The sequence below is a fragment of the Lonchura striata genome, unplaced genomic scaffold (genome assembly GCF_046129695.1).
Source record: "Lonchura striata isolate bLonStr1 unplaced genomic scaffold, bLonStr1.mat Scaffold_210, whole genome shotgun sequence".
NCBI classification, from domain to species: domain Eukaryota; kingdom Metazoa; phylum Chordata; class Aves; order Passeriformes; family Estrildidae; genus Lonchura; species Lonchura striata.
The window spans coordinates 21541-49174 of record NW_027461133.1 but is presented as its reverse complement, the minus strand read 5'-3'; the positions used below and the strand labels follow the sequence as shown (position 1 = coordinate 49174).

General features: G+C 49.3%; 1 protein-coding gene across 3 annotated transcripts in view; it reads right to left on the bottom strand.

Moving 5' to 3' along the window:
* Positions 1-24683, bottom strand: part of LOC110484500 (uncharacterized) — a 109781-nt gene extending 85098 nt beyond the window's left edge. Inside the window, exons 1-3 of one of the 3 annotated variants that reach the window (XR_013341954.1) lie at positions 24180-24682; positions 22380-22474; positions 7550-7599 (exon numbers count right to left, since the gene is read on the bottom strand). Coding sequence is in view for 2 of the 3 variants with exons in the window: in XM_077790678.1 (XP_077646804.1) it covers positions 7550-7599; positions 24180-24339 (210 nt within the window). In the remaining variant the exon portion in view is untranslated. Of the gene's footprint in view, positions 1-7549; positions 7600-22379; positions 22475-24179 lie in introns of all 3 variants that reach the window. The other 2 variants (XM_077790678.1, XM_077790677.1) reach the window with 2 other exon arrangements.
* Between the last annotated feature and the right edge of the window lie 2951 nt (positions 24684-27634).

Here is a 27634-nt window from a genome sequence, read left to right as displayed (position 1 = left end):
CCAGAACTGCTCTGCCCTGAGCACCTCAGCACTGTGATCAAAACAGACACTTTCCCTTTAGCTGGCCTTAGGAGACACTTCTTGGACATCCCCATCTCCAAAACTGACTCAAAAACCCCTCCTGGGGAGTCCCAACCTGGCACCTCTCTTCCATCCCCTCTGTGGGTTGTAGCTCTCCACTTATCTTGCACATATCTGGGGATGCAAATCCCCATCAGGGGCAGAACGAGGCCTCGTGCCTGTCTGGGAAGTTCCAGTTGTCACCAGGCTGTTATTTCTTGCTCTGCCAAGAGAAAGAAAACCAAACGTCAGTGCACTACCTTAACAGCACATGGGCCAGAACCTGACAATTCTGCTACTCACCGTCTCCCAAGAAGTCTTGGGCCACACACCTCAGGCGCGCTTGGATTCTGACACCGTCATCTCAAGGCACACCTAGGTTAAGGGCAGACAAGGTGACATGGCATTGCTGCAACTTGAGGGTACCCTCGCTCCTCTTCCCTGCCTCACCACAACTCCTTGCCCATTCCTGTGGGTTACCAGGAGGGGACCTTGAAATGCAAAATTGGAAGGCTCTGTCACAGGGTCCTGTAATGCTTCTGGCAAGACCACACGTGCATGAAACCTGGTCCATCAGCCAGTTGGAGACAGAGGTATGAGTACACTGAGTGGATTCCCTAAAGCACACAAACAACAGTGGATGCTTACAGTTCCACCAAAAGCTGAGCAAAAACAACTGCTTTGGTCCACTGCTCACCTGGCACACTTGGCCTTGACTGCTGCTATCTGCCTGGACCACCTAAAAATAAAGGCAAAGAACACTGCTGTAACACGGTTACCATTTAGGCTGCTCCTGCAAGTGCAAACAATGACTGACCTGATCATGGGAAAACCCTCCTCCAGAACTGGGGCTCTCTGCCACAGATTCGAACTGTCTTCATGTGAAAGGAAGTTAGGACTAGTGTCAAATGGCTGCAGGACAACTTAGCATCACCAAACATGTTATGTCAATCTCCCCATACAATCTAGAGCCCAACTACACCCTGCAAATGACAAATTTCAAGTCCCCAGGACTTGTGTTATTACAGGCTATGCAGCAGGGCAGAGCAGCTGTGGGACAAATACGTGCAGACACCTGTGACACAGGACAGGATGTGACAAACCAGGGGACAGGACAGGGAGAGAGAGCTCTTGATGAGAAGAATATCTGCAAGGACCGAGAGACCCAAACAACACAGAGTGCACCAGAGACATGTGACAGGACACTCATCGGAACTGCTCTGCCCTGCATGCCTCAGCACTAAGGTCACAACAGACACATTTCGCCTTTAGATGGTCTAAGGAGACACTTCTTGGACGTCCCCAATTCCAAACTGACTGAAAAACCCCTCCTGGGGAGTCCCAACCTGGCACCTCGCTTATCACGCCCCTCGGTGGGTCATAACCCTCCACTTATCTTGCACATATCTGGGGATGCAAATCCCTGTTGGGTGCAGAAGAACGCCATCTCCCTGTCTGGTAAGTTCCAGCTGTCACCTCTTGGTCTGCCAAGGGAAAGAAAACTAAACATCAGTGCACAATCTGAACAGCACATCGGCCAAAACCTGGTAAATCTGCTACTCACCATCCTCCTCAGAATGCCCGGGTTCTTGGCCCTCACACTTTGGGCGTGCTTGGATTCTGACACCGTCATCGCAGGGGACACCTAGGTTAAGTGGAGACAAGGCAACATGGCATTGCTGAAACACGAGTGGAATCTCATTCCCCCCCGACTCACCGCAACACTTTGGCCATTCCCTCAGGGCTACCAGGATGGGACCTTGACATGCAGGATTGGAAGGCTCCATCAGAGGGTCCTGTAATGCTTCCAGCGAGATCACAAGGGCATGAAACCTGGTCCATCAGCCAGTTGGTAACGGAGGTATGCGCACTCAGAGTTGATTCCCTAAAGCACAAAATCAAGAATAAATGCTTAGAATTGCACCAAAAATTGAGACCTGAGCAAAACCAACTGTTCCTGTCCACTGCTCACCTTGGACACTCGGCCTTGACTGCTGCTATCTGTCTGGACCACCTAAAAATAAAGGCAAAGAACACTGCTGTAACACGGTCACCCTTTAGGCTGCCCCTGCAAATGCAAACAATGACTGACCTGATCATGGCAACACCCTCACCCAGGACTGGGGCTCTCTGCCACTGATTGGAGTTGTCAGCATCTTGAAAGGAAGTTAGGACTAGTGTCAAATGGCTGCAGGACAACTTAGCATCACCAAACATATTAAGGCAATCCCCTAATACAATCTAGAGCCCAACTACACCCTGCAAATGACAAATTTCAAGTCCCCAGGACTTGTGCTATTACAGGCTATGCAGCAGGGCAGAGCAGTTGTGGGACAAATACGTGCAGACACCCGTGACACAGGACAGGCAGAGAGAGCTTTTGAGGAGAAGAAAGGACCGAGAGACCCAAAGAACACAGAGTGCACCAGAGACAAGTGACAGGACACACACCAGAACTGCTCTGCCCTGAGCACCTCAGCACTGTGATCAAAACAGACACTTTCCCTTTAGCTGGCCTTAGGAGACACTTCTTGGACATCCCCATCTCCAAAACTGACTCAAAAACCCCTCCTGGGGAGTCCCAACCTGGCACCCCTCTTCCATCCCCTCTGTGGGTTGTAGGTCTCCACTTATCTTGCACATATCTGGGGATGCAAATCCCCATCAGGTGCAGAACGAGGCCTCGTGCCTGTCTGGGAAGTTCCAGTTGTCACCAGGCTGTTATCTCTTGCTCTGCCAAGAGAAAGAAAACCAAACGTCAGTGCACTACCTTAACAGCACATGGGCCAGAACCTGACAATTCTGCTACTCACCGTCTCCCAAGAAGTCTTGGGCCACACACCTCAGGCGCGCTTGGATTCTGACACCGTCATCTCAAGGCACACCTAGGTTAAGGGCAGACAAGGTGACATGGCATTGCTGCAACTTGAGGGTACCCTCGCTCCTCTTCCCTGCCTCACCACAACTCCTTGCCCATTCCTGTGGGTTACCAGGAGGGGACCTTGAAATGCAAAATTGGAAGGCTCTGTCACAGGGTCCTGTAATGCTTCTGGCAAGACCACACGTGCATGAAACCCGGTCCATCAGCCAGTTGGAGACAGAGGTATGAGTACACTGAGTGGATTCCCTAAAGCACACAAACAACAGTGGATGCTTACAGTTCCACCAAAAACTAAAACCTGAGCAAAAACAACTGCTTTGGTCCACTGCTCACCTGGCACACTTGGCCTTGACTGCTGCTATCTGCCTGGACCACCTAAAAATAAAGGCAAAGAACACTGCTGTAACACGGTCACCCTTTAGGCTGCCCCTGCAAATGCAAACAATGACTGACCTGATCATGGCAACACCCTCACTCAGGACTGGGGGCTCTCTGCCACTGATTGGAGTTGTCAGCATCTGAAAGGAAGTTAGGACTAGTATCAAATGGCTGCAGGACAACTTAGCATCACCAAACATGTTATGTCAATCTCCCCATACAATCTAGAGCCCAACTACACCCTGCAAATGACAAATTTCAAGTCCCCAGGACTTGTGCTATTACAGGCTATGCAGCAGGGCAGAGCAGTTGTGGGACAAATACGTGCAGACACCCGTGACACAGGACAGGCAGAGAGAGCTTTTGAGGAGAAGAAAGGACCGAGAGACCCAAAGAACACAGAGTGCACCAGAGACAAGTGACAGGACACACACCAGAACTGCTCTGCCCTGAGCACCTCAGCACTGTGATCAAAACAGACACTTTCCCTTTAGCTGGCCTAAGGGGACACTTCTTGCACATCCCTGCCCCCAAACCTGATCCTAAAGGCCCTCCCAGCACCCCGCTTTCACCCCCTCTGCGGGCCTTAGCCCTCCACTTATCTCTCTGGCATCTGGGGATGAGAATCCACGTCGCCTGGCAATGGAGGCTGCCTCGCCTGCGGGGAATGTCCTATGGTCACTGGGCTGTGGTCCTGTGCTCAGCTACAATCGAGAACACCAAACATCACTGCACGATCCCAGCCGCACAGCAGCCACAACTCAGCAATTCTGCTGCTCACCATTATTCTCTTGAGAACGCCGGGCTCCTCGGGCCGCACGCTTCGCCCACGCCCTCCTGGCAGGGTCTGCCTGGCTGAAGAGCAGGCGAGGTGAGGCGGCGTTCCCAAAACTCGAGTGGACCCTGGTCCCCCTCACTAGTAGTTCCCCCACTTACAGCAACTCCTCGGCCGCTCCTGAGGCTCCCTGGTGTCACCTCCAAGTGACAAAGATCAAGGCTTCGTCGCAGAGCCGTGTGCCGCTCCCCGAATTCCCAGGAGAGCGAAGGAGCGGCTCTGCGGCCGCTTGCAGGGGGGACTCGCTGGTACACGAGTGGACTGCCTAACGCACACAAACATGAATGGATACTGAGACTTGCAGCAGAGACACTACAGCTGCAGGCACACAAATTCATAAATAATTAAACTAACAAAACCCCAAAATTCTACCAAAATATTAATTTTATTTACCCAGTATCCAAATTGCCAAATAGATTAACAGAGACACCCTGTCCTATCCCCTCAATAACGCCTCTAAAATCTATGCCAAACAAATCCTGAAAACTAAGAAAACCCTGCCTGTATTGAAATAAAAACAAAAAAAAGTCTTGTAAACGTTATAAATTCATTAACCTAACACATCAGAACCATAAAAATATTAAACCTTTATGAACACCAGTACGCACTACCCTCGTTTCAACGTATAAAAGTAAAGCTATCCCTACTACTAACCTAACACAAATATCACAAAATATAGCAGTAAGAAAAGAAAAAAAAATAATCCTCACTATAACTAGAATATAAATTTTTTATTTTAAGCCAAGAAAAATTCATACATTCTAAACAGGAACTTCCTCAAAATCAAGTATTTCAATAAACCCAAAAAACTCTAACATATTTCAATTAACTACAAAAAGGCTAAAAAACATAAAACAATCAAGCAACCCACCACAACTATCTAAAACTATCTACAATAAACCTTCTTTAAAAAAACCCAACAAATACTTCTTACCACCTCAACAATACATCACCAGCGACACCAAACAACTCAAAATACTGTAACTCCCATCCAAAAAATGCTCTATAAACTGAAACACTAAAACTCATCTAAAACACCCACTTACCCTTCAATAACCTCCTCTAACCTACACACAAATCTAAAACCAGTAAGAATTAACTATAAACTATCATACCCTAAAGAACTCCACCATTAAACACTACTGTACCAGACTTACTATAAATCAAAAACCCCAAAACACACCACTGTTAACATCACCAAAACATTTTTCTCCATTCCTCTAACAACCAAATACAAGCCTCGATTTACTTTCACTTGAAAAACATACAATACACCTACAACCAACTGCCCCAAAAATAAAAACACAGTCCTACCATCCAGCATAAATTCATCCAAATGAAACTTCAAAAAAATAAAGCTCCAAAACATCTGTAATAATCCAACATCATTAGATGAAAAGTATAACAAAAATATTTTTTAAATCATCCAAATTCTTCTAAAAGACTATTATACCACAAAAAAGAAAAAAAAAAAAAAAAAAAAGCAAAATCAAAAAGCATCAAAGTCCCACCAATTTCATCAAAAACAGCCAGAATGGCTCCACGAGCCAACAAAAAAAACCCCAACCTATAAGAAAATGCCAAACCACCTCAGAAACAAACAATAAAACACAGCCCCTCTTACCATGGTATTATTTTAGTACTATGATTAAAATACACATTCTATACAAAAATGTCCTCTACCCTTCCATCAATGCCACATAAAGCAAATAAATTAACTGTTATCATACAGGACATCCATATAAAAAAAAATCTCAATCGCCCTAAAACCTTAAAAATAATTACAAATTAACCCCAAAATGAAAACTTTAACAAAAGAAACCCAAAAACAAACAACAGAAACTAAAAATACACCACCATAGAACTAACTACCAGCAAAAACAACCCCACACTACACTCTTTTCACTAACAGTTGTCAGTGAGACACATCACAAAAATGAAACAAAAATAAAAAACAGCCCTAGAGAAACCCACAAAACAAATCACAAAACCCACTAGAAAAAGAAGTCCAACCAATTTACTAAACTTCAAACCATACAACAGACCCTGAAAGCTGCTAAAAATTAAAACGGTACCTCTACACTAACTCAAAGAGTAACCAGCATTCTGCTAAGTTAGCTTTAAAAACCAAACTAATAAAGGAGATTAACAAAAACCTAAACCACTAGACAATAAAAAGAGAAGCACCCAGATAAATAACTACCTAAAAAAATCCACTGTATAAATACACAAGTTCCTAAAAAAAAACCACTGATAAAAAGCAACCAACAAATAGATCAAACTGAAACAAAAACCCAAATAAATACAGTAACAACAAAAAAAATTATTCCTAACTCAATAAACCCATAATGCCTCAAACCATCAAAATACAAATACCACCTAGAAATAAACACATCACCAAAAGAGAAATGTAACCACAAACAGTAAGTCCCAAATTACCGGTAACAATAAAACGTCCACAACAATTAAACAAACCAAATGAATAAAACCTCTATAGGAAAATTTAAAAAATGCAATTACCAAGATTAAAAAAAAAACCTCACTAATTCACTACAGCACACTACCTCAAGCCCACCAAAACAAACACAATGCACTCGCGCTAATAAAAGCCTCCACAACCGAATTGAAAAACAACCCTCTACATCATGCTACGACCCATAAAAACCAGCGTAAACCTTTAGAAACGCATCCTTAAAAAACATAAGAACCGATCAAAAAGAAATCCAACAACAACACTCAATCCAAAAAAAACCTTGTCACGAGCACCCGAAGCAACAACCGTAACAACCAAGAAGCGCCCGGGGCCCTTCTCCTACAGCGACGCCGATCAAAAGCCACCGATCCCAGGAGCTCCTCAGGAGCGCCTCAAAAGCAGCGCAGCGAGGGAGGCTGGAAGATGCGGAGCCGCGCTCCCGGCCCCGGGCGCAGCGCGGCTCCGGCAGGAAAGCGGCTCCTCCGGCAGGCAGAGGCGGCGCCGCGCCGGCAGACCCCCGCCCGCTGCCCCCGGCCCGGCGGGGCCGGCACCGGGCCCGGGGGGCCCCGGCGGCGCCCGAGCCCCGCGCCCGGAGCGGACGGAGCGGCGGCACCGGCCGGCACCGGCGCGGCGCCCGCGCCGCCTCCCCCGCCCGCCGGCCCGGCCAAAGCTCCGCTCGGCTCCGCACGGCTCGCACCGGCGCGGCTCCGGCGGGCCCGCGGCAGCCCAGCCGCGCCCAGCTCCCCTTCCGCCCCGGCCAGCCCCGGCACTGCCGGCAGGGCTCCGCGCCGCACCCTTCGCTGCCGGGCCGGGGGCAGAAGAAGCGCCCCGAATGCAGCGGCACAGCCCGATCCCCGCCCTGCCAGCGCTGCCACGGCTGCAGCTCCCTTCCTCTGAAGGCCCGACACGCTCCGGCGCTCACCTCACCCCAACGAGGGCACAGAAACGTAGGCTTCCCTTCAATCGCGTCCCCTAGAAGAGAAGAAAAGAAGCGGCTTGCCTCAAACGATGGCAAAAGGGGGCTTTTTACCTCAGTCCAAACCCCTTAAAAGGGGGGACAACAGGACTGCCCCCTCCAATTCAACCTCAGGAGGACGAAGTTTCAAAGGGAAAGGAGAAAAGTCCCGGCTGCAAAGGCGCACCGGCTCACCTGCTGCTTCTCGGCACAAAGGTTTGTCCCTCGGCTCCTCCTCAGAGCAAGGCTCCACGTATCCAGGTGGGTTTCCAGGTGATCCCCCAGACCCTGCCCGAAGCGCCCGCTGTCCTTCCAGGAGACAACCCCGGGAGCCCCCCATAAACTCCTCTCCTCCAGCAGCTCCGTGCAAAAGCATTGCGAGGAAAACCCCCTAAATCAGCCGCCGGAGGAGCCGCGCCCTCCTCATCATCCTCACAGCCCACACCTGGGGCTGCTCTGAGCCCTCCTCATCCTCACAGCTCACACCTGGGGCTGCTCTGAGCCCTCCTCATCCTCACAGCCCACACCTGGGGCTGCTCTGAGCCCTCCTCATCCTCACAGCTCACACCTGGGGCTGCTCTGAGCCCTCCTCATCCTCACAGCTCACACCTGGGGCTGCTCTGAGCCCTCCTCATCCTCACAGCTCACACCGGGGGCTGCTCTGAGCCCTCCTCATCCTCACAGCTCACACCTGCCGCTGTTGCCACTCTCCAACAGCGTCTCTCCGTCTCCAGCACACAGCCCACTTCGCACAGACACAGATCCAACAGAAATCTGCTACGGGTGTCGGCTTTTCTTAATCCGTCTGGGTACACGACTAAAACACATACGTGCATTGATGGTCATTGAGAGAAAGCTTTCCCCTGGAGAAAACAGTCCTTTTGCCGGCACACTTTGATACACCTTCGCAAAAAGCAGAAGCAGTAGCGAGTCCTAAGACCCCTGCCGAAGAACCCAGCCCTGTTTGGGACACCCAAAGCAGCAGACCTCGAAAAAGGAGGGGAAAAGTCAAGCTTGGAGGGGAAAAAGAGGATAGAAATACAGCAGCCTTTAAAAATGCCTGCACGGAGCAATAGTGGGAACCAGTCACATTTCTTCTTTCCTTGCTTTCTGTGATGACATAAATAGGAAGTAAGAACACGTTAAACAAAAGGCAGAGCTAGGATTTGACAGGTCTTCATTTTGGCAGGCGCCCCGAGCTCCACGGCTGCGGGGGAAAGAAGCGAAGGGGCGACGGCAAGAGAGGAGGGAGAGCGGGACATGCGAAAGGGCGGGGAGGGAGGTCGGGCTGCGGAGGAAAGCGGTCGGGGAAGGGAAAGGCCGGCAGGGCAGCAAGAGGGACGGGGCACAGAGGAGGGAGAGAGGGGGAATGGAACGGAGCAGCGGGGCAGGGACAGGACAGGACAGGAAGGAGCCGGGTTTGGGGGGAACACGGAAACGGGGGAAAGAGAGGTAACTGAACACGGGCAGGAGCATGGAGCGGGAGAGAGAGGAACAGGAGGGGATCCTCCCGGCGCCCCGGCTCCGCCCCGGCTCAGCCCCGCCCGGGCTGCTGCGCTCGGCAGAGCTCGGCTCCGTTCGGCTGGACTCGCCTCCTCGGCCAGCTTCGGCTACTTTCGGCCACGCTCGGCTATTTCCGGCCGCATTCGCCTCCATTCGCCTCTTCGGCAAAGCTCGGCTCGCCGACACAGAAGGAGGAAGGAAAATGGAAAAGGAATGGGGGAGAGAACAAGAGGGAGAAGGGAGACACAGAGGGAAAGTGTCCTTACACCTGGTGGCACCCTGACTCTGTCTGATTTCCTATCGGCCTTCAGGTCTGGAGAGTTCCTTTGGTTTTGAATTGTATGTTCTAATGAACGCCCCAAAAGCCAGAGCTATATTCTGCATGGACAGCTGCTCTTGCACGAATACAGGGAGATTTCCAGCAGCTCTGCTGGGCTGGGATAGGCTCCCATGGTAAGCTGAGAGGATGGAGACTCGGCCCCCAAGCTACAGCCACCGGGACAACTCTCCATCACGGGGCCAGGGAGCTGTGCAGGGCACAGACTCCCCTCATCCCCAGCACTGCTGTCCCCGGAGAGCCCGCTGGCTCTCTGCTCCTGAGAAACACTCTCTTCTCGCAAAAACCCAACTCCCTCACCACCTGCATCTGCTTCTTCTTCAGTATTGCCCGCAACCTTCATTTCTGCTCTCTCAAAGCACTGTTCATCTCCACCTCTTTTTCATCGCAACATCTTTCAATTGACACCTTTGAAGTGAAGAGGCCACTGAATTCTACCATTACAGAGTAAAACCACTCAGTACTGACAGAGCCTGCTATTAGTTTTAGTCCTCAGTTCTGCATTCCAAGGGATACTTTTGAAAACACACTGAAAACTCATAAAATACGTGGCATTCACTGGAGCCAGGGCTCACTTCTGCACTGTGCCTTGGCACAAACACGCTCCATCACCTGTGACATCTCTCCTGCGTTGACCATTGTTCAAAGCTTTCCTGCAGGGGCCTGACAGAGCAACAGGAGCTTGCTGAGCTTCTGTCAGGGCAGGAGCATAACAGGGTGCAGATCCTGTCCTGACCCCACCAAAGAGGGGTTTTTCCTGCATTCCTTCCTGCTGTGACACTCAATGACAAACATCCTCTGGGCCTCTGTGTTACCAAATACAAGGACATGCCAACGTTTAGCGAGGACAATTTCAGCTTTCCCAATCTAAACTTTCCATATGATGCAATGACACTGTCACTTATTTACTGAGAACCCCAGCCCACGTAGCCTAGAGAAGTGTCTGTTGGCTCAGAGCAAGCTTTAGGAGCCTGGAAGAAGCTTGTTTTGATTTAGATGCCAGGCCCAAGACTGCATTTGAACTCCTGTCTCCCCACCAGAGGTTTCTAACCCTTCCCCCGTGTCACATGTGCAACACCAAATACAGCAGAAAAGCACTTCTGGGAGAAGCTTAGGAATGGAGGAAAGTATAGTTATTATACGTGTTTCATATATCTGTATGTAAAGATAGATAAATAGATAGCTAAATATGTACAGACATCTGTACACCCACCTACACCGGTATCTATATGAAGTCCTTTTTAGACCCCTCCCCAAATTTGTAAGTGATTGGTGCTTATAGAGGCAAAAAAAATGAACTTTTAAGTTAAGCCAACTGGGGTGGCTATTTGTGTCACAACAGTCTCTGAAAAAATGATGACAGCACTTAAAAGTCACCAACAGTAGTAATAATAACAACAGTAATAAAGTATTTGGCAGCTTATGCTGCTTCTTGTACTTACTGCTCAATGCCTTGCTATTTCAGTAGTTCACTATGAAGCAATAAAGCAAAAGCCTTAAGGCTGGCTTGCTTAGCTTACAAGAAGCTCTGTTCCAATTTGGAGAAAAAATAAAACTTGGAGCATTATCAGTAAAACAGAGATTCTCCCCATACCCATTAAAAATGCAGTATTTGCTCTGCAGACCTGCAAAAACTTACTTTAAAAGGTTAACTGCGACCTTTCATAAACCCAGTCTCATTTTAGCAGAAGAGTTTCCTGCTTCTCTGTGACTGTGAGATGTATCTATTAAGTTCCTTTCAAAGGCCTTGCCTGACCTATTCATTTTGCAATTGAGAGCCAAAATAGCTCAATATCAAATATCTGCAAGCACCTTAGTACTTTTGGAAGAGTGGAACTGCTCGATCAAATCCTCACGCTGACCACACTGTTTCAAAATGCAACAATGAATTACGTCATTATGTCTCCATTTGGAAAGGATTATAATGTAAAATTAAGACAAGAGCCTGCCCTACTCTGAAGGCATGGGGACAATGGGGATTTGAGTCCCCAGTATGTAACTACTGTTGCAAATGGAAGACATCTATCAAGAACAGAGACGTGCGTTACTGCACGAGATACAGTGCCCAAGTCCCAGACTTCATTAACCTTAATTAAATGGTCTTGAAACCAAAATTTTTCCGTAGCAGTTCAACGGCATTAAAAGGGCCCTCCCTCTCTGTAAACGGTTTTGATACATAAACATGCAAGCACTCCCAGAAGGGCCACATCCTTAAGGACTGCTACTATATATTTACTTTATGAAGACTCTGCCCCATCTGCTGGGTCAGCCACGCACACGGCCCCACTGCTACGCTTGAGTGTGGCACTGGAATAAAACTTTTCTTGTGTTTAGGAACAAAACCCTGTCAGTCAAATCCACAATCATTCCAGCAGCAAGTAGGGATGCACCAAACTGCTCGGGTTTCCATCTCTGTTTATTCTGGAAACTGACCACAAACTCCTACGGAGATTTTGAAGGGCACAAGGGCTTCTTGTGAAAGCACAAAGGAAAGAATAAATGACTAAACTGGTATGTTCAGAAGAATAGGTGGGAGGTTTGTACCTAAGCACATAAGGCCACAGCCTCCTTTTTCAACATGTACAATCGTAGAATCAGAGAATGGTTTGGGTTGGAAGGGACCCCAAAGCTTTTCTCATCCCATCCCCTGCAGGGACACCTTCCACTAGAGCAGGTTGTTCCAAACCCCATCCAACCTGGCCTTGGACAATTCCAGGGGTGGGGCTGCCTCAGCTTCTCTGGGCAACCTCTGCTAGGGCCTCGTCACCGTAACAGGGAAGAATTTCTTCTGTATGTAGGATTTCTTTAAGCTTTAAAGTCCTAAAGCAGAGGCCACCTCAGGCAGGCATTTACGGATGTAAAGGGTCCTTCTCAAAGGAAACTGTAAAACATGTTCAATGTTCATTAACCTTTCATATGCTGCTCACCAATTACAGAGTGTTTTGAAGAATTTTTTAATGAACGTAAATTTTAACCAAAAATACTGCAAAGCCATTATTAATACTGTATGTAGGCACAGGGTACCTGACTTGTAAAGCTGCCAGAAACCAAAACTCTTCTGATAAGATTTGCCACATTTTTTTCTTTAAATAAATACATTTTTAAAAATCATCAAATGTCCCTGCTTTATTTCACCACGGCAACAAAACAGACGGCACAGTCTCAAGTCTGTGCTTCTGTTTCCTATTACATTAATTTCTCCTACCCTGTTCCTCCCTCAAAGCAGTGAACGTGCAGGCAAAGTAATCCTGCCATTGCTCCAGCTCTATGGAGGATACAAACCTGCCTGCAGCCTCTGTCCCTCTGCTACTAGGCAGTCACTGCTGCGCCCAGGCTCTTTATTCACGGTTGTAACAGAAACACTTTCATTTTTTTCTCTTAAAAAGACACCTAACATTTCACCAGATGGTATCAGCACTTCCAAGTGCCTGTAAACCAGACTCCCCAAGCCCAGCCCATTAGCAGCTGCTCTGTGAGTGGCAAAGGAATCCAAAAATTAATTGCCTACCTTACACCGCTTCTCACCTGGTCTTGGCTACTTCCTTTCCTCAGGCTCTGGCAAGAAACCCAGACATGAATCAATTCCCCAACCACAATGACAGCCATGAAAAGCTATTTAGGCTGCTGACAGTTCGGCCCGTATCATTGGGCAGTCTGACTGAATTAGGATAGAGAATTTTAGGCTCCCCACACTCTTCTGAGCAGAGGTAGGGTGCGTTATGTTCCTGTCTTGTGGAAACCTGGCACGTGGCAGAATGGGAGTTGGGTTTGTGCATCCTTTGCTGCTTACTCCTCTCCTTACCCCCAAAAACTGGACGTGGAGCTGCAGACATCCTTTTTACCTTTGTACTGGGGAACAAAGAGGTGGCAGATCCCCACCATTAATAGCCTGTGCAGACAGACCAACAATGAAATACAACTGTACTGGGTTTGCAAGGCAAAGCTTTGGTAGCAGGGTGGGGGGCAGAGCGGCGGCTTCTGCAAGAAGCTGCTGGCAGCTTCCTCCATGTCTGGCAGAGCCAGTCCCTGGCAGCTCCAAAGATGGATGTGCTTCAGGACGAGGCTGAGCCCATGAGAAATGGTGGTGGTGCCTCTGTGATCATGTGTTTCAGAAAAAAGAAAAAAATAAGTTTCTGCACAGTTGTAATTGCAGCCAGAGGAGAGTGGAGTGAGAGTACGTGAAAGGAACAACTCTGCAGACACCGAGGTCAGTGAAGAAGGAGGGGGAGAAGGTGTTCCAGGCACAGGAGCTGGGATTGCTCTGCGACCATGGTGAGGCAGCTGTGCCCCTGCAGCCCATGGAGATCCATGGGGATGCAAAGATCCACCTGCAGCCTGTGGAGGAGACCCATGCCAGAGCAGGGGGATGCCTGTGAGGAGGCTGTGACCCCGTGGGAGGCCTGTGGAAGGAGGAGCCCCTGCTGGAGCAGCTTGTCCCTGAAAGGCTGTACCCGTGGTAGGGTGGCCCACGCTGCAGCAGCCTGAAGGGACTTTCACCCACTGGAGGGACACAGACTGCAGCAGTGTGATGGGGAGTGTTGCCTGTGGGATGGACTCACACTGCAGCAATTCACAGGGATCTGCTGCCTGCGAGACGGACTCATGCTGCAAAAGTTCATGGAGAACTGTCTCCCATGGGAGAGACCCCAAGGAGCAGCAGGGGAGCGACTGCTTTCCCTGATGAACTGATTGTCACCTCCATTGCCTGTGTCCCTGCACAGATGGGGTAGGAGGTAGAGCTGGGAAGGAGGGTGTGGGAAGATGATGTTTTTAAGGTTTTATGTTGTTTCTCATTATCCTGCTCTGACTATTTAGCCATGAATTCAATTAGTATCTCTAATAAGACTCTCTTTCGCCTGTGACAGTATTTGACGAGCGATCTCTCCTGGTCCTTATCGCAACCCTTTTTTGTATTTTCTCTCCTCTGTCCAGCTGTGGCGGCAAGTGATAAGAGAGGCTTTGGTGGGTGCCTTGCATCCAACCCACTACATGGGAGCCTGCTCCTGGATCATGGAGCAGCTCCTGCCCCACTGCTCTGGGAATTACAGCCTATTGGAAAGCACTTGCTAGCACAGCACTATGTAGAACAAAGATGAAATTTTCCTCTTAAGAGTTTCTGATAGCCACCAGCAGAAGAATGGCATATTCACCACCCCATCCTGCCACCTCGAGATGTTGGCAATTGGTGGGTTACACTGATGGAAAAAATATTTACCCTAAAAATCCTGCAATGCACCAGAGCAGAGAACTAAGCACAGAACTCACTCACAATGGCTGGAGACAAAAGAGCTACAGCTAAAGCTATCACAGCCTCTAGTCATCATGCACACCCTAAAGCATGTCTCATCTATGGCAAGAGACCAGAAACAAGCCTGGCTGCTGGCTACTCTTGCTCCCCAGCTGATTCTCATTGATGTTTGCCTTACATAATTCCACTTCAGGGCCTTAGCTGGATTTCCATCTGGCCATCACTCTCTCATGGCTGATTCCTTCCATTTTAAACTTTTGCTCAATCCCTGTGACATCTGCTGTTTTGTAATAGCCCACACCCATCCCGGGCTCCTCTTTCAGTCTATGGACAAGCCCCCTGTCATCTGCTGAGCTCCTCTGCCACATAAGCCTCTCTGCATTCACCTTCACCAGAGGCTGCTTCAGTTCTGGCTGGACAGCTGCACACACATTGCCTCAAGTAGCTCCTCACTCATCTGTGTATGAGTATCATCAGAAACAACTATTAAACACCCAAACTGCTTTTAATTGACCAGCAGTAACTCAGTGTTTCGCTCAGTACTTATAAAAGGTCACAGTTCTGTGTTTTCCAGTTCTGACTGATAGTACCCACCACCTGTAACCCCCAGAAGTGGCAATATTGCTCAGCTGCTTTTCACATCTCTCTTTAGCACATGCTATTAAGAGACCTCATCAATTTACCTCATCAATTACACATTGAAAAGTATCTCTAGTGTCTAAAGGTACTCTAAAAGCTGGATGCAATGGAGGAACTACTTCCTGAAACTTGTGGATGTGCTAAATCAATGACTGGTCACTGATTAAAGGCTGGAGCACTCACCTTGAGCTCTAACACTTCAGCTGATCAGCATGTGCACATGAGTACGTATCGGTGCAAAGGATTGTCTTCTGCTTCAACTGACAAACTGCTGGATAGCTTTTAAATTAAAAAAATCAAAAATAATAAAATAAATAAAATCTGTATTCCTCCAGACCCAGGGGAACAAACAAGCCAGACCTTCCGGACCCAAGCCCCAGGCCCTGCCAGCAACACACACAGCACTAAGGGATGCACAGCACGGCTGGGTGCTTAGGTTACCAACTTCTGAACTCAGGAAAGAAAGGAGGAAAAGGCAAACTTCTGGATTATTTAACAGAGTAATTTCAGCAACGATCACTCTTGGTAACTTAATGGAACAGAGGAGCAAAGTCCTCTGCCCAGAGACAAGAAGTGACTGTGTATGGCTCAGCTCACGGCCACATAACACACTCTGACCTCAGTCTGCTGGAGCATCCTCCATATGGGGACAGCAGGGGCAACCTGGATGGCTGGACTCACGCTTGACTACCAGCAAAATGCTGAAACAGTCCTGACCTGGTGCTGTGCGAAAGGAAACACTGCCAGGAAGCATTGACGGGATCAGTTCTGAAAGCAAAGCGAGGTCCTGGCCTCATGCATTGCCCTGTTTTAACCACACAGGCAAACAGCTAAGAAATGTAACTATTTTCTGCTTAAAAGCCGCAAATTCCTTGGAGAAAAGGAAAACTCAATCTGACAAAAAGAAACACTCGGGCAATGGTGATAATCTGGCACATACCGGATAACAATCATTGGCCAAACGCTCCCAGAGAAAATTGAAATTAAAAGTCACAAGGCAGATGCAGAATAATATCTGTTGTGAAAATACATTATTCAGCCAGCACTGGTGGTGGAGACTTTTGGTGCACTGCAATCTGGACACCGTGGTGACCACATATGCAGCAAGATGTGCTGCTTGGCATAGCCAAAGAGAGAGCAGCAGCCTTGCTTGGGAGGCATTTGGGAACCAGCGCCCTTACAGGTCAGAACTACTTGTTATGCCACTCTCACTGCATCGCAGCCTTCTGGAACTCGAGTAACACAGACCAACCCTGCCTCGGGGCATGCAAGAAATCATATGGGGACAAGCTGCAGACAAATGGGCCACTAGTCCATGCCACATGCATCACCAATGGCACAGCATATGCTCCCGGTTACACTGTGGATCACATTCTGGATGGAGATCTGCAGTCCTCCATCAGCCTTAGAAGAGACAGATGCACACACTCTACAGCCAATCATCCAATTTGCACCGATCTTCAAGACAAAAATCACAGACCGCTCACAGACAAACCTATGGCAGTGAAGTTACATTATGGCTTACTTAGTGGAGAAGAGGCCTCAGGAGTTGTCACCAGCTCTCTACAGCACCGTTTGCTTGTCTGAGCCCACCCAGCACATGCTCTGGACGAGACCACAGTGGTCCTTGGAGCAGCAAGTGCTGCCAGGAGCTGGAGCCTTCCTGTAGCGCAGAGCTGCTCGGGAGCTGCTGCTCTCCCTGCACCACAGAGCCCTGTCCTGAAGCCTCCTGCTCCCGTGCCTCCATCTGCCGTGGCCGTGCCCAGCCCTCGAAGGAAAAGCTCACAGCTCTGGCTCTTACAGCACTGCAGGAACTCGCACACGAGGAGGAGGAAGCACTGGGCTCTCTCACCCCCAGTGCCCGCCTTGTTCCAGCATGTCAGTCCTGCAGGGCAAATGCCCCAGTATTACACGCATTTATACAGCAGTATTAGACTCCATTTGGTAGCAACATCTGGCCTCCATTTACACATGCACACAGTACAAACTGATGAGTAAACTCACCCAAGTATTAATGTGACAATGGATTCTTCTCAGCTTTTGCTAACTTGACACCAAGGACAACGCAATGCAGAGAAACAGCCATGCAGCTTCAGACCTAAAAGTTAACTAAATCCAACATTTTCTTGCTAACAGCGATAGCAGGAGAAATGCACAGGCAAAGAAAGGAAATAGGCCATGCTGAGTGCAGGCTTTCTTGGAGGATATGCTGGTGCTTCTAGCAAACAGGGATGTAAAAACTTGCTGCATGGGACTTTGCAGTAGCCCTAAAGCATAAACAAGCTGTGCTAGAAATGGTTTAACAATCGAGGTGAAGGTTGCCAATAACTGATAAAATAACTAACTTCCAGAAATAAAGAACCAACTCAGCTATTGATTCCTCTGAACAGAGGAGAGGATGGATCTCTGTGGTACTTTTGCAAAGAGCTCTTCTTGTGTGGTTGCAGCTTCCCTATTTAGCAGTTGGGTGAATGCAGTTCTCAATCCTTCTGCTCAGTCACCCTCAAAGACAATGCTTCCTGATGTTCAGAGGACCTCCATTTGCTTCAGTTTGTGACCACTGACACTCAGCACCACTGAGAAGAGTTTGGCTCCATCTTTTTTACATTCTCTCTTCAAGTATTTGTAACTAGACGCCCCTGAGACATCTCTTCTCCATGCTGAACAGCCTCAGCTCTCTCAGTCTTTCCTCCTGTCCCTTTACCACCTTCACAGTGCTCTGTCAGACTCTCTCAAGGAGGTCCGTGTCTCTCCTGTCCCGAGGAGCCCAGAGCTGCACACAGCACTCCAGACGTGGCCTCAGCAGCGCAGAGCAGAGGGGCAGGACCACCTCCCTGCCCTGCTGACAATACTTTGTCTAACGCAGCCCAGGAGACCACTGGCCATCCCTGCAGCCAGGGCACACTGTTTGCACAAGTTCTAGTAGCTCCAACGGGGCTCAGCATTTCTGGAGGACTCCACTTGAGAGATTCAAGTCCCATAAAAGTGCTGAATAAACTCACTGCGAGGGATTACGAGAGCAACCGATGCATTGTGGAGAGACAACTGGCTAATGAAATGCCCTGCATCCAAGTAAATGGGAACAAGGGAAAGACTGAGAATTTAATGTACCTGCTCCTGCTTCTAGCCCACTTGTCCATATTTGCCAGGCTTTGTTTGCCTAGAAAACTTTGGGTACTTCCTCCTGGTTTTCCCTGATGACTCATGCTACTTTCATCCCAAGCAAACAACTCTGCCATTTTTTACCCTTTAGGAAATAGATTCAAAACAGAACCAAAACTGCTTCAATAAGGGACTACATTTTGCTTTGATGAAGCCTGTGTTTACTAAGCTAACCTGATCTGCTGCAAGTCTGCATGCCCCCTTCCCATGGGGGTTCCTCTACCACAGTCCAAAGGCAAAATGAGAAAATGTGCCTGGGCTGGGAAGAAACAGAAGCCACACCTTTGCAGCCTGGAACAAGCTTGAAGAATGCAGTTTGCCCTCTGAGAGAGCTCTTTGAGCCCAGTGGAGGGGGCTGAGAATTCACACTGGACTCACTTGCAGTAACCCTCTCAGACTGTATTAGGTGTGTTTGCAAACAGGCATTACCTCATGGCAGAACGAGGTGGGAAAAGCAGGACTGGTACATCACACACTCTTATATACACCAAGTTAGAAAAACCCCTGTTAGGTTAATGTTTTTATACCGGTTTACAACCATGGGAAGCCGTGCCTGATGCATTACATGTTCATCCCTAGGTATTGGTATCCTTTCCGCACATGCTGGACAGATGCACCCCCATCGTTCATGGCTGTACTGTTATGAGCCCTCGAGAGCCTTGCCTCACATTATTTTTTCCTCTCCTCATTTTATCCTAAAGCATTGGCGTATTGGTAAAGCCTGTACCTCTTGCTTTTCTTATAGCAACAGCAGTCACTGGAGGGAGAGGCAGAGGAGCTTGCCATTGCCATATTGACAGAAGTCAGCACTTCAGATCCCTGTTACTGCCTCAGAAAGAAAGATCTTGCTCTACTCACTTTCATCTCCAGCAAGTGCCAAATTATGTCAGTGTGAGAAGCTGCTCTGTCTTCTCCTTCCGTTCACTGGTTGCCACCAATGAGGCACAGACAAAAGATAAGGAAGACAAAACACCCAGCCATAGTTTGTGTTCAGCTGGTGAGTTTTTCAAACGCCTTGGCTGCACAAGGATAGGCAGCAATGGGAATTTTCTTTCCAGACAGAACCATACACTAAAACACTAAAAGCAGGCTAGTCTTTGCCTGACCTACAGATATCCAATGACTGATGTTTCTTTAAACTGTCATAAAACATTTTATATGGGACTGCAAAAGAAAAAGCAGAAGGACCAGTGAAAGATATTAAATTATTCAAAGTAAGGAACTTACTCGGAGGCTTTAAATACAGTGCTTAGGATTCTGCAGAAGATGAGCAGCCAGTTCATTCAATAAGACCCAACAAAAATAACGGTATGCATTTCTTCCTTTTATAGGTTTACGGCTAGAGGTGTCCAATTCCCACCTAAGTGACTCCCCTGGGCATAGGCCAGAGCAGTCTAATAAGCTCCTGTGGCTTTCCAAGAACTGAACAAATGAAACAACACAAAGATGAGTGTACCTCAAGAGCTGTTTATGGAATACATTTGAGCTGGACTTAGTTTATCTGCATCCACAAATGCTTTAGGACTGTCACATTACACTTGCAGGCAAATACACACACGCAGAGAAAGGCATGTGCAGCCCCATGCAGAGATCACCTATGAGCTGCCAAAGAATAAGATGCCATGTTTAATACCCAAGAGTCTTGTGTTTTTTAGGCTGCCTGCTGAAGTTGCTGCTGACCTATACACTTTAGGCTCATCTAACATTGCTGGGGAATTGATGACTTTTAAGTCTGAGCATTCAAGACTTTCACCCAGCCTTGGGTGTTTTCTCATTTATGTTTTAAGAAAGTCCATCTTATATTTATCTTCAGGCAGCTACTCAAAAAGAAAAAAGGAAGGCACAGCCCTCCTTCAGTGCATCCAGACTGTTTTGAAGAGACATCCAAGTAAAGCTTTTGAAGAGCCACAAACATTAACCTGACTGCTGTTACCCACTTGTGAGGATTTCTGACATTGGCTTCCAGGGACACTTCCCTTTGAAATCACTAATGAGCATCCTCCAAGGTGCCGCACCCTTCCAAGGTGACTGAATCTACTCCAAGAATTTTCTCTCCTTTTTTGAAATACACACGAATAGACTGAGCAGACATTAAAGTTTTACTATTTCTGGTAGCAACACCATTTTCATCACCAGTATCCATCCCTGTGAGCCAGAGAGCAGCAGATCACCTGTCTGTCTTGACACTACTCTTGAGGAGGCTGAGCTGCCATGAGTCCCAGAACACGTGAGTTTAGGAATCCAGGACCCTGGAAGCCTGGGCTGGAGGCAGCCCACTTGGCTTGTTGCAAAAGCCTAGAAAACTTTGGGTACTTCCCAAAATTAATTACAAATTACACAGCTGAAAGCAACGCATTCCTACATAACATTTTCATTTCAATAAAAAAGTCTTTGCTAATTCAAAATACTCCGAAAGTAACTGCTTTGATCTAGAGCCAATACCCTTTTTATCAGCAACCCAACGTGTAGAGAAAGCAAAGAAATACTAGCATACAAAATGTGAGTTTATAGCCAGTGCACTCCCCAAACAGAAACAATCTGTGGATTAGCATTAGCCATCAGCAGTGGCTCTGAAGGGCTGACTTTGCCTCATCCATCACCTGACAAGGACATGGCAACTCCACACTCCGGCAAAATTCACAGTGTTCAGAATTCTTACAACAACCATAGACAGCTGCATGCAATGGAACTACTAAAACAAATTTCTTTTTTTCCCCTCAGTGCAGGCTAGTGCTTTAATTTAACCCACATATTATCACATAGCCATGTCCAGGGAGCAAGTCTTCTCCTTGCTTCTCTTTTAAACATTATCTCCATGGCTCTATGTACAACCACGTTCTACAGCTTTTAAGGCAACTATTACCCAATTCCACCTTTATACACAAGGGCTTTAGCAGACCTGCATCAACTTCATACTGCCTGGACATCTGTTCTCATGTGTTCAGAGGAGAAACGAGAGAAATATCTCACTGCTTGTTCCAAGGCTTTCTTCTCTTCAACTGAACAAGGCTCATGAGTGCTACAGAAGGAATGAGGGAAGTATTTTTTTCTTGGAGCCCAACAATCAACCAACAAGACAACAAGGAAGCCCCTCTAGGGGACTTCTGACCACTCAGGTCATCGATATATTATTATTTTAACAGTCATAAAATCACTTTTGTGATATTTCTCTCCTTGTTTCTTGCCATTCCCCATTTGTCCATCCAGATACATCTACTCTCATGTATCAGGCTGCACAATCCGTAGTGCAGAGACCATGCCTTCACTGTGTTTATGCAGTGCTCATGCAGCAAGAGGACTCTTGTCTAGCAATGAGGGAGGCTTAGGGATATCTGGTGTCCAGTAGCACAAGCAGCTGACAGTTCTTAGCTCTTCCTCAAACAAAATTTCATCTGTTGTATGCAACAGCCACTCCAAGTACAACTGCATTTCGCAAAGCGCTTTTCTGACAGATTTCAGCCAGGCTAAATTATGGCTCTTCCTCTTGTCAGAGGAAGTACCCTTGCTTTTTGCTTTGCCTGTGGATCAGAAAAACATCAAAGCACAAGGCTCTGCCTAATGACTTCAAACCAGAGGCCTCTGGATCCACTCTCAAGAGCACGTTCCCTCTCTGGGTACCTGCCTTGTCCCACCACAGCTTCCACCTTCTTCTTGGTGGATGCCCATTCTCAGCCAAAGCACAGCCATGGCCAGCCACTTGGGGATCATGCCAAAGCCATAACTGGGGGCACTGGGCAGAGCTGCCCACACAGCTGGCACAATCTGGCACATCACCGTACCCGTGTGCTACACAAGTTTTGCTGCCACTGCCGTGTAGCTCACTGGTAACAGAAGATTCACAACAGATAATGGTTTAAATCAAATAACGTGATCTGAGCCCTGCTCTACTAACACAATTATCTCTTTACCTTTTCATTGCTTGCAATAATCAGGTAGTGGCAAGTTAATGAATTTCACAGCACGCGTCACATAGCACCTTGTTACATAGCTGTTTCTTCTGCATCTGCAACAAAATGAAGGGTAAGACTGTGAAATTACTGACAGAAGGCAAGTAACAGTGTCTACTCACCACGGGAGAAAAGATGCCTCCAAGAGACTCATTCCATCATTCCCCTCTCTTTGGCAAATTACAAGAAATTAGCCCTTTTTATTTCTGGAAGAAATACACCACAGAGCAGTTGTGCCACCAGTGCACTGTCACCATGCTGCACCCATGGGCAGCTGATTCTGCACTGGAAACCAGAGAGCAGGAGAGTAGAAGCCTGGGGATGGGGGCTTGGTGGTATGCCAGAGAAGGCAGCTCCATACCTTTCACAATTCTTTCCCTTCGCAGTGCACCTGCTGCAGAGAAGGCCAAAGCTAAGACATTTTATACACATTTTTTTGATCACCCTGTTAGCTTAAGCGGAAACTTAAGTCTTCCCAGAACAATAAAATTCTATAGCATGCAGAGAGAAACGGGCAAGCACCGGAACCCCAGGGATCACTCCCAAGGGAAAATTAAATTCAGTTAGGGATGAAAAGAGCCAGAAAGTAACATGAGGGAAGGTAACAGGACCTTGCAGCCAGCAAGAGGATGGGAGAAGAAGCTGTGCTATCAGCAAGTACCAGTGCTGCAAATGCAGGGAGCGCCATGCAGCCCCGTCTCTGCCAGGAAAGGCTCATGGAGCAGAAGAATGAGCACACGGGCTGCCTCTCAATCTCCTGGCAGGAAGCTTCTCTACTCCCCTTGTGCCTGGACACAAAGCTTTGGGCAGTAAAGAAGGGAGAGGCACGGTGGCACCCGTTCAGGGACGAGCCAAGCTACGGCACACCCTGCCCTGGTTCAGTGCTGGGAACCGACGGTGATCTGGCTACAAAAACCACAGGAAAGATCATGTTTGACCCCTTGCAGCTTTTCTCTTAGAAATCACTTTAGACACTCTTCTTGTGACTAGCGCTCAGCGAATCCTACCAGGACAGAATGGGACGTGCTGCAGCAGCAACCCTGACCATGGCATGGCTGTCCCTGCTACCTGCACGGACACAGCTCGGCCACAGAGAGAAAATCTTTTGTGCCAGGAACGTTTACCAGTGCCAGGTGCTGGTAAGCACTGCTCAGGGTGCTGCTGGCACCTGGGATGGCTCAAAGCTCCATGGTTTGTGGCAACAGCCAAAAAGGACGTGCCACCTCCTGAGGACCTCCACCTGTAGTATCCTGGGCAATTCAAAACCCACTATTCCCTTGTGCCTTTGTCTACCTGGAGTCATTCAGGGAAATGAAAATACACTAACTGAATTAAGAAGAGAAATCTGTTAAGATACATTCGTCTTAGGCCTCTGATGGAGAATTGAAGCACCATCAATTGCCTTCCTTCCTGCTCCTTTAATTTGCAGAATGAGTGTCCATACAGACTTCTAATGAGGTTTAGTTCATCTTCCTGAAAAGGTAGCTTAGTATAACTTTCTTCTACTCCTCCTCTAGACAACTTATGAATTACAGTATTTAAGCACCCTGACTCAAAGGATTCTTGCACTGTGGGAACACTTCCTGCTCAGAGTTTTTCAACAGTTAAAATCTCTGTGCTATCTTTTATGCCAGATTTAGTCAACTGGCCCAAATGGGTCCACAAAAGAGATCTGTATGGATGAATGCAATTCGTTAAAATCTTCTCCTACTTTCACTCCACTGCTGGAAATGACACAAAACGTAAGAAAAAACCCAGTACCTGTTCCATTTTCAGACTGAAGCAACAGCATATTCCTGGCTGCTAATGCAGCAGGGACAACAGCACTGCAGAGAACTCTTTGGATAATCACGTCTTCATTTAAAGAGAACTCAATTTCTTGATCTAAGCCATCACTGCCCTCCATCAGAACAGCCAGCATATCCACGACATCTAATAAGTGAAGGAAAAAATGTAAGCAGAGGATCCAGACTAACTGGGAAAACAACAGAGGTAGAATGCAACATTCCAGGAACACAAGGTATCTTTCTAGTTCCCCCCCAAAAAAAAACCCAAAACACAACAAAACAGAAGATAAAACCGAACAAACAAACAAACAACAACAACAAAAAAACCCACCCTTAAATTAGCACGAACAAAATAATTATTCCTACCTCACTAAACCCATAACGCCTCGAACCATTCCAGGGAGGGCGGCAGGAGGGGCGGGCAGAGCCAGGGCCCCGCTCCGCCGCCCCGGCGGCATTTTCCGGCACGCGGCCGCTCCCGGCGTCTGGAGAGGGGCGCGGGGCCGGGAAAGGCGGCGCAGCCCTGCTCCGATGCCGCTCGGCCGCGGCCCGGGAGCGCTGCGACCGCGCCTCCGCCGCCCGCCGGCACCGGCCCCGGCCGCCCTCGGCCCGCGGAGCCGCCTCCAGCCCTCCCCTCACTCACAGACACCGCCCCGCTCGCCGCTCGCTCCCGCCCCTCGCCCCTCCCGCCGCTTCGGCCGGGCTCCGGCTGGGGGGCTGCAGTACCGCCCTGTGCCCACAAGGCGGCAGCACTTGTCCAGAGGGTCCGCGACACGATGGCGGCCCGTGGGGACCTTGACGGAGAGAGGCGTTTTTGCCCATGTACCCCAGAGCGAAGTTGTCCCCGCCACAAACTTGCGCTTCCCTGACAGCCCCAAGGGAGCCCTACGAACTGACGCCAGGAACCCGGGCTGCTGAATTTGCTTTCACCATGTAGATATCCCTCATTTATTCCCAGGGCCCTGCAATCTCCCTGGGCTGCCTGGTCCCAGGTTTCCTTTTCCCAGTCCAAATCTCCCACCCCCAAGTACTCAGGGTTTTTGTTTTTTTTTTCATGCCGAATACGTGTTGCAAACTGACAGTACAAAGCTTGGGGCTTGATTTTCTCTGTGCTGGAATTCTCCTCGAGAAATCTGCCACCGTATAACCCTAACCACAACCACCTTGCTTTGCTCAGAAATCACAACCTTCAGACCAGCATCATGGCACCTTACCCACTGGCCCTCCACTGGCACCTTCCCCAAGCACTCCAGTAATACTCCACATTTTCAGTGGGCATCCTGTCAGACCCTCATCCTTACCCTAAAAACGCACCAAGGAATCCTAAAATAGCCATTAGGAAGGTATAACAATTCTCTAAAAGTCACCAGAGAAAGCCTTCAAAATTCCCCTAAATATTCCTAATAGCCCTGCAAAAAAAAAAAAAAAAAAAAACACTCAAGGAAGCCTGCTCAGCCTCCAAACCCCTTCCTGTTGCTCTCTAGCCCACAGATGTCATCCCTACCTTTTAGCAGCGGGTCCTGTTGTCCTCTGAGGGTTCCGGCGTTGTCCTGGTGCGAGGGTCGCTGCCCTGTCCCACTGGGAGGCTTCCGGTGTGGTCTCGCTGTCAGGCTTGCTGTGCTGTGCTGCTGTTGTTGGGGCTGAAAAGGGAAAAGGCTGCTTAGGGTGAGGTACGGGTGGCGTGAGGGGTGCCGCACCTGTACCCTAACTTGCCTCCTAAGATGTACCCTGTAGCCCTGATCTCCACTGGACTGTCCAGCCCTCAAGGCCTCACCCTTTACCCCTGACCCCTCCCTCTGTCCCCCAGCCCTCAGGCTCTGGCTGTCACCCTCGAGCCCCCCCCTGCCCCTCAAGCCCCCTCTCAGCTGCCCCTCAGCTCCTGTGTGCCACCCTTAATCCCTCTCCTCTGCCCCTCAGCCCCCAGCTTCTCTGTGTCACACTCCAGCTGCCCCTGCCCCCCTCAGCATCTCTCAGTGTCAGCCACTGTCCCCCCCCCGTTCCCCCCTGAGGCACAGCCTCTGTCACCCTCAAGGCCCCACAGTGCCCCTCAAGCTGCCCCTCAGCCGCGATGCCATGAAAAGACCCTAAAAACCCATAAAAATGCCCTAAAAAATCCCTCATCTTCAAAACGCCTTAAAACTTTCACAACAACATAAAAATAGCCTCTGAACGCCCTTAAAATACAATAAAAATACCCTACTTTAAAACACCCCTAAAAGCCCCGAAAGAACCTTTTAAAAAAAAAAAATCCCTACATATTCCTAAGAGCTCTTAGAACAGCTCCATAATCCTTAAAACACATCGATAAGACCCTAAAGACCCAGCGCAGCGAGGGAGGCTGGAAGATGCGGAGCCACGCTCCCGGCCCCGGGCGCAGCGCGGCTCCGGCAGGAAAGCGGCTCCTCCGGCAGGCAGAGGCGGCGCCGCGCCGGCAGACCCCCGCCCGCTGCCCCCGGCCCGGCGGGGCCGGCACCGGGCCCGGGGGGCCCCGGCGGCGCCCGAGCCCCGCGCCCGGAGCGGACGGAGCGGCGGCACCGGCCGGCACCGGCGCGGCGCCCGCGCCGCCTCCCCCGCCCACCGGCCCGGCCAAAGCTCCGCTCGGCTCCGCACGGCTCGCACCGGCGCGGCTCCGGCGGGCCCGCGGCAGCCCAGCCGCGCCCAGCTCCCCTTCCGCCCCGGCCAGCCCCGGCACTGCCGGCAGGGCTCCGCGCCGCACCCTTCGCTGCCGGGCCGGGGGCAGAAGAAGCGCCCCGAATGCAGCGGCACAGCCCGATCCCCGCCCTGCCAGCGCTGCCACGGCTGCAGCTCCCTTCCTCTGAAGCCCCGACACTGACGCCACGCTCCGGCGCTCACCTCACGCCGACAAGGGAAAAGAAATGTAGGCTTCCCTTCAATCGCGTCCCCTAGAAGAGAAGAAAAGAAGCAGCTTGCCTCAAACGATGGCAAAAGGGGGCTTTTTACCTCAGTCCAAACCCCTTAAAAGGGGGGACAACAGGACTGCCCCCTCCAATTCAACCTCAGGAGGACGAAGTTTCAAAGGGAAAGGAGAAAAGTCCCGGCTGCAAAGGCACACTGGCTCACCTGCTGCTTCTCGGCACAAAGGTTTGTCCCTCGGCTCCTCCTTTGAACAATGCTCCACGTATCCAGGTGGCTTTCCAGGTGATCCCCCACACCCTGTCCGAAGCGCCCACCATCCTTCCAGGAGAGAGCCCCGGGAGCCCCCCATAAACTCCTCTCCTCCAGCAGCTCCGTACAAAAGCGATGGGAGGAAAACCCCCTAAATCAGCCGCCGGAGGAGCCGCCCCTTCCTCATCATCCTCACAGCTCACACCGGGGGCTGCTCTGAGCCCTCCTCATCCTCACAGCTTACACCTGGGGCTGCTCTGAGCCCTCCGCAGCCTCACAGCTCACACCTGGGGCTGCTCTGAG